The sequence below is a fragment of the Bubalus bubalis genome, chromosome X (assembly GCF_019923935.1).
Source record: "Bubalus bubalis isolate 160015118507 breed Murrah chromosome X, NDDB_SH_1, whole genome shotgun sequence".
Taxonomy (NCBI): Eukaryota; Metazoa; Chordata; class Mammalia; order Artiodactyla; family Bovidae; genus Bubalus; species Bubalus bubalis.
Genome location: NC_059181.1, coordinates 108,397,962 through 108,412,546, shown reverse-complemented (window position 1 = coordinate 108,412,546; position 14,585 = coordinate 108,397,962). Strand labels below are relative to the sequence as shown.

At 39.4% G+C, this 14,585-nt stretch overlaps 1 protein-coding gene across 1 annotated transcript in view; it reads left to right on the top strand.

Annotated features, from left to right (window-relative positions):
* The window catches only part of PASD1 (PAS domain containing repressor 1), a 52,297-nt gene that overhangs the window by 23,542 nt on the left and 14,170 nt on the right, over positions 1–14,585 (top strand). The window contains exons 9-10 of the mRNA XM_025276198.3: positions 438–511; positions 7,691–7,757. Coding sequence (XP_025131983.1) covers positions 438–511; positions 7,691–7,757 — 141 coding nt within the window. The remainder of the gene's footprint in view (positions 1–437; positions 512–7,690; positions 7,758–14,585) is intronic.

Below are 14,585 nucleotides of genomic sequence, written 5' to 3'. Positions count from 1 at the left end.
GACGGCGCCCTCACCCTGGGCTCCCTCTTGGCACAAGGATCTCTGTTTGTGACCTATGCCAGTTTTTCTCTGGGTTTCTGGGATATTTGTTTCATATTAGTGGTCATTTCAAAGAACAAATCTTGTGAGAAAAGAGGGCTTTTTGGAGGAAGACTTTGTTCCCAGTGTGTCTGTGTAGCAGTGGAAAGGTGGTGAACTCAAAGAGTTTAACTTTGAGGTGGACCTACTTTGATCCTCCATCTACGAGTTGTACATCTTTGACCAAATCATCCTAGCTCTCAAATTCTCAATTTTCATGTTTGTGAAATTGAGTGCCTTTCTCACAATGATATACAGATGAGTTGGATTTTCAAATTTACTAAAACCTATACAAATATGTCAGATATTTTTACTATGTAAGTACATTTTAAGTATCTAAAATGCCAATTTTTCTGCAGGGCTTTTTCCGTACAAATGAGCCTAGTCCATTGGTCCCAAATTTGAATGAGGATGAGCTATCTGAGGATCACAGGTGAGAAGCTATTGTTGTAAGTAATGGGGAACTAGGGTACACTTTTATCCAACAAAACTGAAACAAGAGAAATCATATCTATGACTATTTTTCCATCAAAATGGGAAAAAAAAAACCAATTGAATCCAGATGAGCAATCTACTAGTTTGAACTTCCTTTCTCAGCTAGTATAATTCATATTTTTTCTAACTAATATAAATACAAGTAATTGGTTTTCTATAAAAGAAATAAAGCAATAAACATAGCAACCTTAACTGACACAGATGTTTAATTACTTTCAAATTAAGACAGTACAGTACACATAGACTTGATTGCTTCTTTTTTAAAAAACACTTTAAATGGTAGAAGAACGAATAAGCATTGTAGAAACTGCTATTATACAGGTGTTCCTCTTTTTTGTGAATCTAATCTATTCTTTAACATTTGTTTGTTAACAAATTTTCAGAGAATAAAGGGGGTAATTCCATTATTTTGACTGGGAAAAGTAAAAACGCACTCCTGACCTATAGAAAAATGCCAACTTGCTAGATATCACTTCAACCCCTTAATTCGCCTATTTAACAATCTACCAAGAATTTTTACAAAATAGAAATTTTTTGCAATACTATCTAGTCACTTCATATTTGATAAACTCATTAGTAGATATTTTATATGTAATAAGCCATAATAGTAGACATTGCTCAGTGTAGGATATTGAGAATGGATTACATATTCCTTCTGCATTGCAGTGTACGTGGAGATGTAAATAAATAGCAAAATAATACATTAAAGATGAGCACTAGATGCCAGTAAAAGTTAGCAAAATAAAATAAACAAGATGATGCTTTGAGAGGATTCTTCTGATGGAAGGCATGTTTATGTGAGGTCTGGTGGTGGGAGGAGAGAGCTGGAGGCTGTGGTCTCTGTTAGGCTTTGGTGGTGAAATGAGGTAAGGAAGAAACAGCTGGTAAAGAAATGAGTTAAACAGGAAATGCCTGAGGTTCATCTGTGTCTGAATCTGAGGAACAGGGGAGAATCTTCCCTTTCTGGCAGGAGAGCTCAGAGGTGTTTGGTGAGGAACCATTGTCTAAAGCTGCACACCAGAGCCACAGGATGAAAAACAGAGCTCATGGTGGCAGTCTGTTTGCGTTCCCTTTGCTTGGTGCCCAACAACTCTTGCTAACACGTGACCGAGTTTGTAATTGTGTCACAGGTCTGCTCATGCCACCATCACACTCACATGCCCCAGCAAGATTTTTTTTTTTTGAGAATCTCAAATTTCTTGTACATATTCATCACTATATTTATGGTTCATAGGAGTTAGGGACACGTGCATGGCCAAGTTTAAGACTAACAGCCATTCAAAATTCTTAATATGTTTTATCAAACACTACAGTGTTTCTTGTAGTGCATGCACTTCTTTGGGCCTCTTGCTGCTGCTGCTGCTGCTACTGCTAAGTCGCTTCAGTCGTGTTTGACTCTGTGCGACCCCATAGACGGCAGCCCACCAGGCTCCCCCGTCCCTGGGATTCTCCAGGCAAGAACACTGGGGTGGGTTGCCATTTCCTTCTCCAATGCATGAACGTGAAAAGTCAAAGTGAAGTCGCTCAGTCATGTCCGACTCCTAGCGACCCCATGGACTGCAGCCTACCAGGCTCCTCCATCCATGGGATTTTCCAGGCAAGAGTACTGGAGTGGGGTGCCATTGCCTTCTCCACTGGACCTCTTAGACTTACCCATCTCCTTCATTAGTTCCTCTACTTTATTAGAAGACCTTTTACTGCATAAGGTGGGAGAGAGGATATCTAGAAAGCATACAGTGTTTAAACACGAGCTCTAGGTACTACTCTGTGAGAATACCTGAGCTACGATAGCAGCCAACCATATCCTTTCACCTGAGGGTACATGACTTGAACATATTCTTCCATGCAACTTACAGCAGGTTTGTTTAGTAGGTTTGGGTAATGAATTTTGTGTCAATTAGTAGATCATTATGGCAAATCTTCAGAGAGTGAGAGTTCAGAGACTGAAGAGACCTGCATTTTATTTTTAAGTGGAACTTAATTGAATGAAAAATATTCTGATGCAGAAACAAGCCAGCTACTACATCAGTGCCACTTGGTCTCCACTCAATATAAGGAAAGGCTTAAAATCATATCTTTTCTAATATAGTGAGAAATTATCATTATTGGAGGGATGCACCATAATGTTATATATTTTAATACTTTCATAAATATGCCTACAGTTTCTTCAAATATTAGGCAATAGATTTTTCATCATGTAGACAATAAGATAAAAACATGACAGGAAATAACTGATGGATTTGATGAAGAAAATTCTGTTTAATTCCAGCTGTCCTCACTTCCCTCTCATATCCCTCTCCTCTTTTCCAACACTATGGCTGCTTTTCCAGGTCCAACCACCTCAGGTCTCACATGATGGGTTGTTGGTGGACCTGGCTCATCCACTAGTCTGAAGTCTATAAAGGAGGACCTGTCAGCCTCATACCTGTTTAGCACAGAGCTTGACATTGAGCAGGCATAAATGAACATCTGCTTAGGGACTCACTGATGGATCCTATCAAAATGATAATCCATTCTGTGTCATGAGACTTCACAAATATAGTACAGTATTGTTACACCTCAGTGTGAACCAGTATTGCCTTATTTTTTTTTTCATAGACTTATTCTTTGTCCTCTGGATATTTTCAGATAGCAACAAGAAGAGAGATACATGTCAGGCATTAGTTTGTAGGCACCCTGAGTGGCAATTGATAATCTGTTCCCCTTTTGTGGTCTGAGGGATGGTTGAAAAAGTAATCAGGCACAAAGTTCATAGGGACCTAGAGCTCCCCAGATGCTTCTGGAACTTCCCTTGGTAATTTTCAGTGTTTTTTTGAAAGGCAAGAAGCATCCTGTTAAGAGGCTTGAAAGGTTTGTGCTTATGAAAGAAACACAGAGAGGGAAATTTAAAATGTTTAGAAGAAAGGGTTTCTTTCCAGGCAAGATGTCCTGTCCTTGCATGTTTCAGATCTGAGGCTAAAGAATCTTTCATTTCAGGAGAGGGACTCAGTGGTTGGGTTTTCCATTTGAGCTACAGATACACTGGAGGAGAAGGTCTTGCTTGAACATAGAAAAATAATGAATACTTCAGAACTGGTGAGGAGTAGGCACAGAATTGAATACTGTATGGCCCTTTCCCATCTTCCTACTGCTATAATCAGAGGAAGCACTGAACTACTGTTACTACTCTTAGTTTCTATGTATCAGTGAGGCCCCAAATTATGTCATAACATCATCTTGATAGAAGTGCATCTTGTACTTTATTCCTCATGAGGTGATCTCATGTTTATTGACTTACTCTCCACAAATTGTTAGCTAGATTTTAGACTCATTGTAAAGATGAGAAAGTGCAGTCACAGAGGATGCATGATTTGCCCAAAGCCATGCAGTTGGTTAAGCAGTAGAGCTGGCATGGGGACCCAGATTCTCCTGGGCTGGTTTCTGTTAGGATGTCACTTAAAGGCACTGTGGCTGGTATTGGGTTCCAAGGAGAAAACTCCAGGAGTTTGGGAAGTACTTGATTGGGGACATTACTTTGAGAAGACATTTTTTCTTTTAATGTATGTCATCTTAAATTGAGAGAGAGAGGAGTTAGTATGGTAGGAGATTACATCAATTAGCCCAAACATTTTTGACAAAGATAGTATCTTTTCCCCCAAAGGTAGAGTAGGTAACACTGGAAAATCAGATGACACGTATGTCCGAGAGTTCTAGTAGCTCTTCCCTTTGTCTGCAGTCTTCAGAAACTCTCCTGTAGAAGGTGGTCCCCAGGGAGACTCCACCTGTCAGCAACTGCACCAGAAAGAATGTCCCTGGTGAATTCCCCTTTCATCTTGTTTCGGTGAAGTGTTATCTTGTACAGAGCTGTGAGGAGAATCCTGCAAAGATGTTCAGTTCAGTTCAGTTGCTCAGTTCCATCAGCCTCTTTGTGATCCCATTGACTGCAGCACGCCAGGCTTCCCTGTCCATCACTAACTCCTGGAGCTTGCTCAAACTCATGTCCATCCAGTCGGTGATACCATCCAACCATCTTATCCTTTTTCAGCCTTTTCTCCTGCCTTCAAGCTTTGCCAGCATCAGGGTCTTTTCCAATGAGTCAGTTCTTCACATCAGGTGGCCAAAGTATTGGATATTCAGCTTCAGCATCAGTCCTTCCAATGAATATTCAGGATTGACTTCCTTTAGGATTGACTGGTTTGATCTCCTTGCTTTCCAAGGTACTCTCAAGAGTCTTCTCCAACACCACAGTTCAAAAGCATCGATTCTTTGGCACTTGGCATTCTTTATACTCCAACTCTCACATCCATACATGACTACTGGAGAAACTATAGCTTTGACTAGACAGACCTTTGTCAGCGAAGTAATGTTGCTGTTTTTTAATATGCTATCTAGGTTGGTCATAACTTTTCTTCCAAGGAGGAAGTGTCTTTAATTTCATGGCTGCAATCACCATCTGCAGCGATTTTGGAGCCCCAGAAAATAAAATCTGACACTGTTTCCCCATATATTTGCCATGAAGTGATGGGGTCGGATGCCATGATCTTTGATTTTTGAATGTTGAGTTTTAAGCCAGCTTTTTCACTCTCCTCTTTCACTTTCATCAAGAGGCTAATACAGTTATGTAAAGTTTAAAAATAAAATAAAATTAAAAAAAAAAGAGGCTTTTTAGTTCCTCTTCACTTTCTGCCATAAGGGTGGTGTCATCTGCATATCTGAGGTTATTGATATTTCTCCCAGCAATCTTGATTCCAGCTTGTGCTTCTTCCAGCCCAGCATTTCTCATGATGTACTCTGCATACAAGTTAAATAAGCAGGGTGACAATATACAGCCTTGACGTACTCCTTTTCCTATTTGGAACCATTCGGTTGTTCCATGTCTAGTTCTAACTGTTGCTTCCTGATCTGAATACAGGTTTCTCAAGAGGCAGGTCAGGTGGTCTGGTATTCCCATCTCTTTCAGAATTTTCCACAGTTTATTGTGATCCACACAGTCAAAGGCTTTGGCATAGTCAATAAAGCAGAAATAGATGTTTTTCTGGAACTCTCTTGCTTTTTTGATGATCCAGCGGATGTTGGCAATTTGATCTCTGGTTCCTCTGCCTTTTCTAAAACCAGCTTGAACATCTGGAAGTTCATGGTTCACGTATTGCTGAAGCCTTACTTTATTATAAATATGACTTACTTTATTATAAATATGGTGCAGAACTACTTTCTCTGTAGGAAAAGTGACACCTCAAAGATTGACGATGTTATGTATTAAGAAAAATAAGAGAGTTAATATTAGTGTATCATATGTTAATTTCTTTTTTAATGAATAGTATTTCTTTGTATTCTTAGGTCTAATTTTCCTTGTTATGGCTTCTTAGATACACCCATCATTTAAAAGTAGACATTTAATTTCCAAATACATGGTTTTTTTTAAGTATCTTTGATGCTAATTTCTCATTTAAATGCTTTCTTCTCTGCAGTCACCCTCTGTGTTTTTTTCAGTCTTAACTTTATTGATGCTTTCAGTGGCTAAGTCAAAGATCTCTCTTGGTAAATGTCACATTGCACTTGAAAATATATGGGTTATTTTCAAATATCTTTTGATATTGATTTCTAACATAATTCCACAGTGATAAGAGAACAGACTCTATGATTTCAATACCTTTAGACCACCTAGTTTTACATCCCTGGATATGTTCCAGTGTCTCCTAGTTTATAGTCTATGGGAATTTAAAAGAATTTGTATCCTACTCTTGTGTGAAAATGGTATAAATCTTAACTGTGTTGAATTAATTGGTTTACAGTGCTTTTCAGGTCTACTATATCCTTCTACTTTTCTATATATCCATTCTGTTAGTTTCTGAGAGTTTGATATTAAAACTCCAACTAAAAATCTTAGTTTACCTACTTCAAAATAATTGTAATATATGGTAGAACTATATGTAACTTTGTTCTATATTTTCCCACTCACCTATAAATATATTATCAATAATTTTTTTTTAAAAAAAGAGAAAAAAAGAAAAATAAAAGAGATTTTTTTTCTTGTTTGAACTGTTAAAAAAACAAAATTTAACTGAATAAATATGAAGATCTAATTGACTTTATGAGGCGATTCATGAATTGGGCAGCATCCCAAGAGTTGTATAGAATGGAAGTTTTTTTATAGGAAGAGGAGTGGGGCCAGGGAATTAGTAGCAAAAGCAAAGAAAGGATTATTTTGGGGCCAGGACATTCTTCTTCCTTTGGGGGATAGAAAGGAGCATGTGACAGATTACTTAATTGGTGCTGACTAGGAAGTTCCAAACTGGTTGATTAAGATTCCACTGCTGGTAAAGGCTGAGACTGCAGTTAGGTTAGGCATTAAATCTGGGTTTAGTAACATGGGTTTTAACACAAGTGATACCATTTGGGGTGTTTGTTTTTTTTCTTAACAGAACCTCATTTTTACTGTATTACAGAGAATTTAGTGCTAAGTGCGATGTGTTTTAGTTCAGTTCAGTCACTCAGTCGTGTCCGACTCTTTGTGACCCCATGAATCACAGCACGCCAGGCCTCCCTGTCCATCACCAACTCCCGGAGTTCACCCAGGCTCACATCCATCGAGTCAGTGATGCCATCCAGCCATCTCATCCTCTGTCATCCCCTTCTCCTCCTGCACCCAATCCCTCCCAGCATCAGAGTCTTTTCCAATGTGTCAACTCTTCGCATGAGGTGGCCAAAGTACTGGAGTTTCAGCTTCACCATCATTCCTTCCAAAGAACACCCAGGGCTGATCTCCTTCAGAATGGACTGGTTGGATCTCCTTGCAGTCCAAGGGACTCTCAAGAGTCTTCTCCAACACCACAGTTCAAAAGCATCAATTCTTCGATGCTCAGATTTCTTCACAGTCCAACTCTCACATCCATACATGACCACTGGAAAAACCATAGCCTTGACTAGACGGACCTTTGTTGGCAAAGTAATGTCTCTGCTTTTCAATATGCTATCTAGGTTGGTCATAACTTTCCTTCCAAGGAGTAAGCATCTTTTAATTTCATGGCTGCAGTCACCATCTGCAGTGATTTTGGAGCCCAAAAAAATAAAGTCTGACACTGTTTCTCCATCTATTTCCCATGAAGTGATGACCATCTCTCTTTTCACCTATTTATAGGAGTAATCAAGAGGAAACAGGACGTTTTGGAATGGAATCCTCAGAATTTGAAATTACTGATGTAGAAGTACGTACATTGAGTACATAGAGTCATGCTTTATTTCCGTAATGTTGACTGTTTAGTTAATGTGTGTGGCCAAGGTGGGGGAAGAAAAGAATTTTCCTGCTACCCTTCTAGGTTCTCAGGTAAGATGCCCCTGTAATTAAGACAGGATTAACAGGAGAAAGACGAATAGAAGCTTAGTAATGGGTATTTATATATCTCTTACATACATGGGAGAGACCCAATAATATTGAATAACTCTCTGAAATGACTCAAGCCACCACCTTGAATACCGTTTTCAGCTAAGATAAAAGAAGGTGATGGGAGTGGGGAGTCAGTAGTGGGGATACAGTAAACAAGGGTTAAGGTTTTCTGCAGATTTAAGTCCTGGCCTTCTGCATTAATAAGTTTCTAGAAACTAAGAGTCATCCTTTTCTACCTGGTGCGGAAAGGGAGACACACTTATAAATGGAGATTTCCCTTATAAATATAAATGTATCTTACAAAAGGGTAACTTCTATTGGTTTTCAGAGCTCCTCCTCTGCCTGCTGTTTCTTAGAAATAACCAGCTCAAAATAACCCTTATGCCAACAAGTCATATTTTGGGGTGGCAATTTCAGCCTCCCTCGACCTACATATAAAGGTTTTTAATTTGAAGTATCCCATATGGACACAGAACATGAGTGGTATTCCATAGTTGCCATTTTATAGTTATTTCTTATTGGAAGCAGTAACAGCCATGCTTGGAATGGTCCCTGTAGTAGCTTTACAAAGAATTAAGCTAGCCTCTGTGCCAGACATCATTCCAAGTCTTTTTGACTTGTGAGTGCATTTTGAAATCAGAGGTTATATAGCCTATAGCCTGCTCCTATAGGCTATGTGAGTAGACTCATGAGATGGCAGAGTCCTCTGCCAATTATGGGTAGAACGAATCCCTAATTAATGTGAAATGTCCTCCATCCTTTCCTTAAGCCATTAAATGTATTATCCAATTATCCATTCACCAGACGTTCCGCTAGAGAACCCTATAGGGATATACCTGAATAGAAATATGAAACTTGGGTCTGCCCTCAATAATCTAAATTCTAGCCTGGGGGATAAGATCGAAGTGCAAGAAAACCAGATATAGAACAACAAATAACCATCCCAGGAAGCCTTCCCCAATGAATAGTCTTTCACCTTACTTGTTACTCCATGGGTGCATATAACATAGCTACTAGGCTGATTCAGTGTGGTGGTGATAGTACTATAGAGAGAAAAGACGGCTTGGGTATCAGAAGATAAGAGCTCAATTCCTGATTCTGCCATTTACCAATTAATTATGTGACCTGGAGAATGTTATTTTACCATGGGAAGCTTCAGTTTCATTATGTGTAAAATGGGAGTGGTAATAATCTCTGCCAGGCTACCTCATAAAGATTAGGTAACACTCAAAGGAACTGCATTTATTGAACTGGCCAAAAAGTTTACTTGAGTTTTTCCACATGATGTTACAAAAAACCTGAGTGAACTTTTTAGCCAAACCCGTCTCAGGATATTGTCTGTATTCCTGCAATAGAATGAATCTTCTATGAGAGCAGGGGTAGTATTGTTCATCAGCATGTCACCAAACACCTTGAACAGTACTGGCCACACATAGTAGGTGTTCATAAATATTAAATACACAAAAGAATATTGTATGATGAAACAGTCTATTTTTATAGCACTCTTCAAATGTCTGGTAAAGGGATTTAAAGAACAATATTGACAGGTTGGATGTGTAGACTGTCACTTTGGCTTTCAGCCTTTCATGTGATTTTGCTTAAAAGTGTTCACATTCATGAGACTGTGCAGACAGCAGGTGTTTTTAGTATTTAAGTTCTTCTGTAACATGGAAATACTATGAACATGTATTTTCAATATGAAGTGCTGGATTTTCTATTATATTTTCTAACTCTTGCTCATTCAATAAGCTACTTCTGTGTAGATAAAACTTCTCCCTTCTGAAGAGGTACCTCTGCTTAACCCAGCTTTCTGTTCAAGATGGTATGAAACAGCAAGGAAATTAGGTAGAACAAAGTTAATTTAAGTGGAACAATGCTCTGTTTATACACAAACTAATTTCAGTTATGCTAGGAAAAGAGGCCAAGACATCCATATAGCTCTGGCCATCAGTCTGACATCTACATAGCTGACAGCCTGACTTCATCAGTCTGTCAACAAATATTTACCCAGGACCTGTTGTGTGCTATGTGTGAAGAATCCAGTCCTTCAACTTAGTGTTTTGAGGAAAGTTGGATTAAAAAAACTCTCACTTTATAAAACCTAAGTAATTTTAACATTTAAAGGTAAGTTTGTTTTTTTTAAAGAATCTCATAATCTTATCACAATGGCACAATTGCTATTTAATTTTGCTATTTCCATTCAGTCTTGGTCTACCATCACTTCTGTTTTTAACTTTGTTATAAATGATAGCTTGCCTGCTACTCCATTTCCTTTGGTCATCACTTATTGCTAAAGTCTGTCTTTGGACAGTCTCAAATTTAGTCATTTCAATAACTGGACAATATACTATGGTATTAAGGGACTTGTGTTTCCAATCAAGATGGAGCAACAGGGACCAGATTGACTTTCCTGCCCAAAACAGCCAAAAATAAAAAACAAAAAATATGACATAACAGTTTTCACCATAATGGACAGAAGGCAACAAAAGACAGGGACTCTTAAGAGATAGGAAATGAATGAAATGAGCCCTGCAATTGCCATAACTTACTACCTAGAGAGTTTCCAGGCCATGTAGCCAAGAGGGAGGACACACAGTGATCCCAGTAGAATTCCTGAGCTGAGGATACTGAGGTGAGACTAGATAGTCTAAAGTTGCTTGCAGATTACCAGAGAGGAGAGGGCTGCATGGATGAAGGTTGCTATGGGGATCTGTAAGGGGAGAGAACCACTCAAGAAATTAGAGGAAACAGTGCCAGAATTCTTACAGGGTCAGTAATGCTTCCTGTTTCTATCTGCCACACTGGAAATTCTCATAATACACAGGACACGAGGCATAAGAGTACACAGAGAGATCTTGCCTCAGTTATGGGGGAAAGTTAGCCCCAGGGTGACTATTGCTCTGGTTCTGACTATCAAGTCATTAAGGCAAGACCAAAGGGATCCTAAAGGAAATCAACCCTGAATATTCATTGGAGGGACTAATGCTAAAGCTGAAGCGCCAATAATTTGGCCACCTGATGTGAGCCGACTCATTAGAAAAGAACTGGATTCTGATAAAGATAGAAGGCAGGAGGAGAAGGGGACGACAGAGGATGAGATAGTTGGCTGGCATCACCAACTCAATGGACATGAGTTTGAGTAAACTCTGGGAGATGGTGAAGGACAGGGAAGCCTGGTGTACTACAGTCCATGGGGTTGCAAAGAGTTGGACACGACTGATTGACTGAACAACAGCAACAGCAAATGGGCCAAATTGTTTTCAAGTAATTTAACTACATTCCAAAACAAAGATAGAGTGTTTCTAGGAATGCAAAATGATCCATAATCCAATAAATAAAATTAACAATATTTGGCATCTAGTCAAAGATTACCAGGCATTTAAAAAAGCAATAATATGTAACTCTTATTGAAGAGAAAACCCAATCAATAAAAACTCACCCAGATCCAATACAGGTTTTAGAATTAGTGGACAGGGATATTAACATATGTGTTACATATGTTCAAATTTTCAAGTAGAGATGTGGAAGATGGGATAAAGTCTCAAGTTAAAATTCGAGCAATGAAAACAACACTGGATGGGATTGATGGCAGATTAAACCTTGCAGATTTTTTTTTAATTTAATTTTATTTTTAAACCTGAAACACTGTATTAGTTAGATTGGGAAATTTAAAGACGTTATAATAGAATTCTCCAAATAAAGAGAAAAAAAAGTTTAAAAAGAACAAGAAAAAAGAAAAGTGTATCAATTGGCTGGTAGAAACTTTTCAAGTAGCCAAATGTACATGTAAATGTAGTCTCTGAAATGTAGAGGGAAGCACAAGAAAAAATATTTGAAATAATAATGGCCAGAGATTTGTCCACATTTGATAAAAGCCGTGAACCCAGAGATTCAAGGATCTCAACTGAATCTAAGCAAAAGAAGAGTGAAGAAAACCACACAAAGCATACCTTGGTCCCTGCCAGGTATCATAATATTTTGATCTGTTGGCTGTTACTATGCACTATGTTATATTTAATAAAGCAGGTTCTGTTGAGAGCAGCTACTAAAAGGCTTCCCTGATAGCTCAGTTGGTAAAGAATCCGCCTACAGTATGGGAGACCTGGGTTCGATCCCTGGGTTGGGAAGATCCCCTGGAGAAGGGAAAGGCTAGCCACTCCAGTATTCTGGCCTGGAGAATGTCAAGGACTGTATAGTCCTTGGGATCGCAAAGAGTTGGACACGACTGAGTGACTTTCACTTCACTTTTCCAACTGGCAGGGAATTGAGAACAAGGCAAAGTATTGAGAACAAAGTTCTCTCCACAAAACCACCACTTCACTGTTTGAACAGCAGTGGCTTTAAGTAGTAGTATCAATGCTCAGTTCAGTTCAGTCGCTCAGTCGTGTCCGACTCTTTGAGACTACATGAATCACAGCACGCCAGGCCTCCCTGTCCATCACCAACTCCCAGAGTTCACTGAGACTCATGTCCATCGAGTCAGTGATACCATCCAGCCATCTCATCCTCTGTCGTCCCCTTCTCCTCCTGCCCCCAATCCCTCCCAGCATCAGAGCCTTTTCCAGTGAGTCAATTCTTCACATGAGGTGGACAAAGTACTGGAGTTTCAGCTTTAGCATCATTCCTTCCAAAGAAATCCCAGGGCTGATCTCCTTCAGAATGGACTGGTTGGATCTCCTTGCAGTCCAAGGGACTCTCAAGAGTCTTCTCCAACACCACTGTTCAAAAGCATAAATTCTTTGGCTCTCAGATTTCTTCACAGTCCAACTCTCACATCCATACATGACCACTGGAAAAACCATAGCCTTAACTAGAAGGGCCTTTGTTGGCAAAGTAATGTCTCTGGTTTTCAATATGCTATCTACGTTGGTCATAACTTTCCTTCCAAGGAGTAAGCGTCTTTTAATTTCATGGCTGTAGTCACCATCTGCAGTGATTTTGGAGCCCAGAAAAATAAAGTCTGACACTATTTCCACTGTTTCCCCATCTATTTCCCATGAAGTGATGGGACCAGATGCCATGATGTTCATTTTCTGAATGTTGAGCTTTAAGCCAACTTTTTCACTCTCCTCTTTCACTTTCATCCAGAGGCTTTTTAGTTCCTCTTCACTTTCTGCCATAAGGGTGGTGTCATCTGCATATCTGAGGTTATTGATATTTCTCCTGGCAATCTTGATTCCAGCTTGTGCTTCTTCCAGCCCAGCGTTTCTCATGATGTACTCTGCATAGAAGTTAAATAAGCAGGGTGGCAATATACAGCCTTGACGTACTCCTTTTCCTATTTGGAACCAGTCTGTTGTTCCATGTCCAGTTCTAACTGTTGATTCCTGACCTGGATACAAATTTAAGAGGCAGGTCAGGTGGTCTGGTATTCCCATCTCTTGAAGAATTTTCCACAGTTTCTTGTGATCCACACAGTCAAAGGCTTTGGCAGAGTCAATAAAGCAGAAATAGATGTTCTTCTGGAACTCTCTTGCTTTTTTGATGATCCAGCGGATGTTGGCAATTTGATCTCTGGTTCCTCTGCCTTTTCTAAAACCAGCTAGAACATCTGGAAGTTCACGGTTCACATATTGCTGAAGCCTGGCTTGGAGAATTTTGAGCACTACTTTACTAGCGTGTGAGATGAGTGCAATTGTGCAGTAGTTTGAGCATTCTTTTGCATTGCCTTTCTTTGGTATTGGAATGAAAACTGACTTTTTCCAGTCCTGTGGCCACTGCTGAGTTTTCCAAATTTGCTGGCATATTGAGTGCAGCACTTTCACAGCATCATCTTTTAGGATTTGAAATAGCTCAACTGGAATTCCATCACCTCCACTAGCTTTGTTCATAGTGATGCTTCCTAAGGCCCACTTGACTTCACATTCCAGGATGTCTGACTCTAGGTGAGTGATCACACCATTGTGATTATCTGGGTCATGAAGCTCTTTTTTGTACAGTTTTTCTGTGTATTCTTGCCACCTCTTCTTAATATCTTCTGCTTCTGTTAGGTCCATACCATTTCTGTCCTTTATCGAGCCCATCTTTGCATGAAATGTTCCCTTGGTATCTCTAGTTTTCTTGAAGAGATCTCTAGTCTTTCCCATTCTGTTGTTTTCCTCTATTTCTTTGCATTGATCACTGAGGAAGGCTTTCTTATCTCTCCTTGCTATTCTTTGGAACTCTGCATTCAGATGCTTATATCTTTCCTTTTCTCCTTTGCTTTTGGCTTCTCGTCTTTTCACAGCTATTTGTAAGGCCTCCCCAGACAGGCATTTTGCTTTTTTGCATTTTGTTTCCATGGGGATGGTCTTGATCCCTGTCTTCTGTACAATGTCACGAACCTCTGTCCATAGTTCATCAGGCACTCTATCTATCAGATCTAGTCCCTTAAATGTATTTCTCACTTCCACTGTATAATCATAAGGGATTTGATTTAGGTCATACCTGAATGGTCTAGTGGTTTTCCCTACTTTCTTCCATTTCAGTCTGAATTTGGCAATAAGGAGTTCATGATCTGAGCCAGTCAGCTCCCAGTCTTGTTTTTGTTGACTGTATAGAGGTTCTCCATCTTTGGCTGCAAAGAATATAATCAGTCTGATTTCAGTGTTGACCATCTGGTGATGTCCATGTGTAGAGTCTTCTCTTGTGTTGTTGGAAAAGGGTGTTT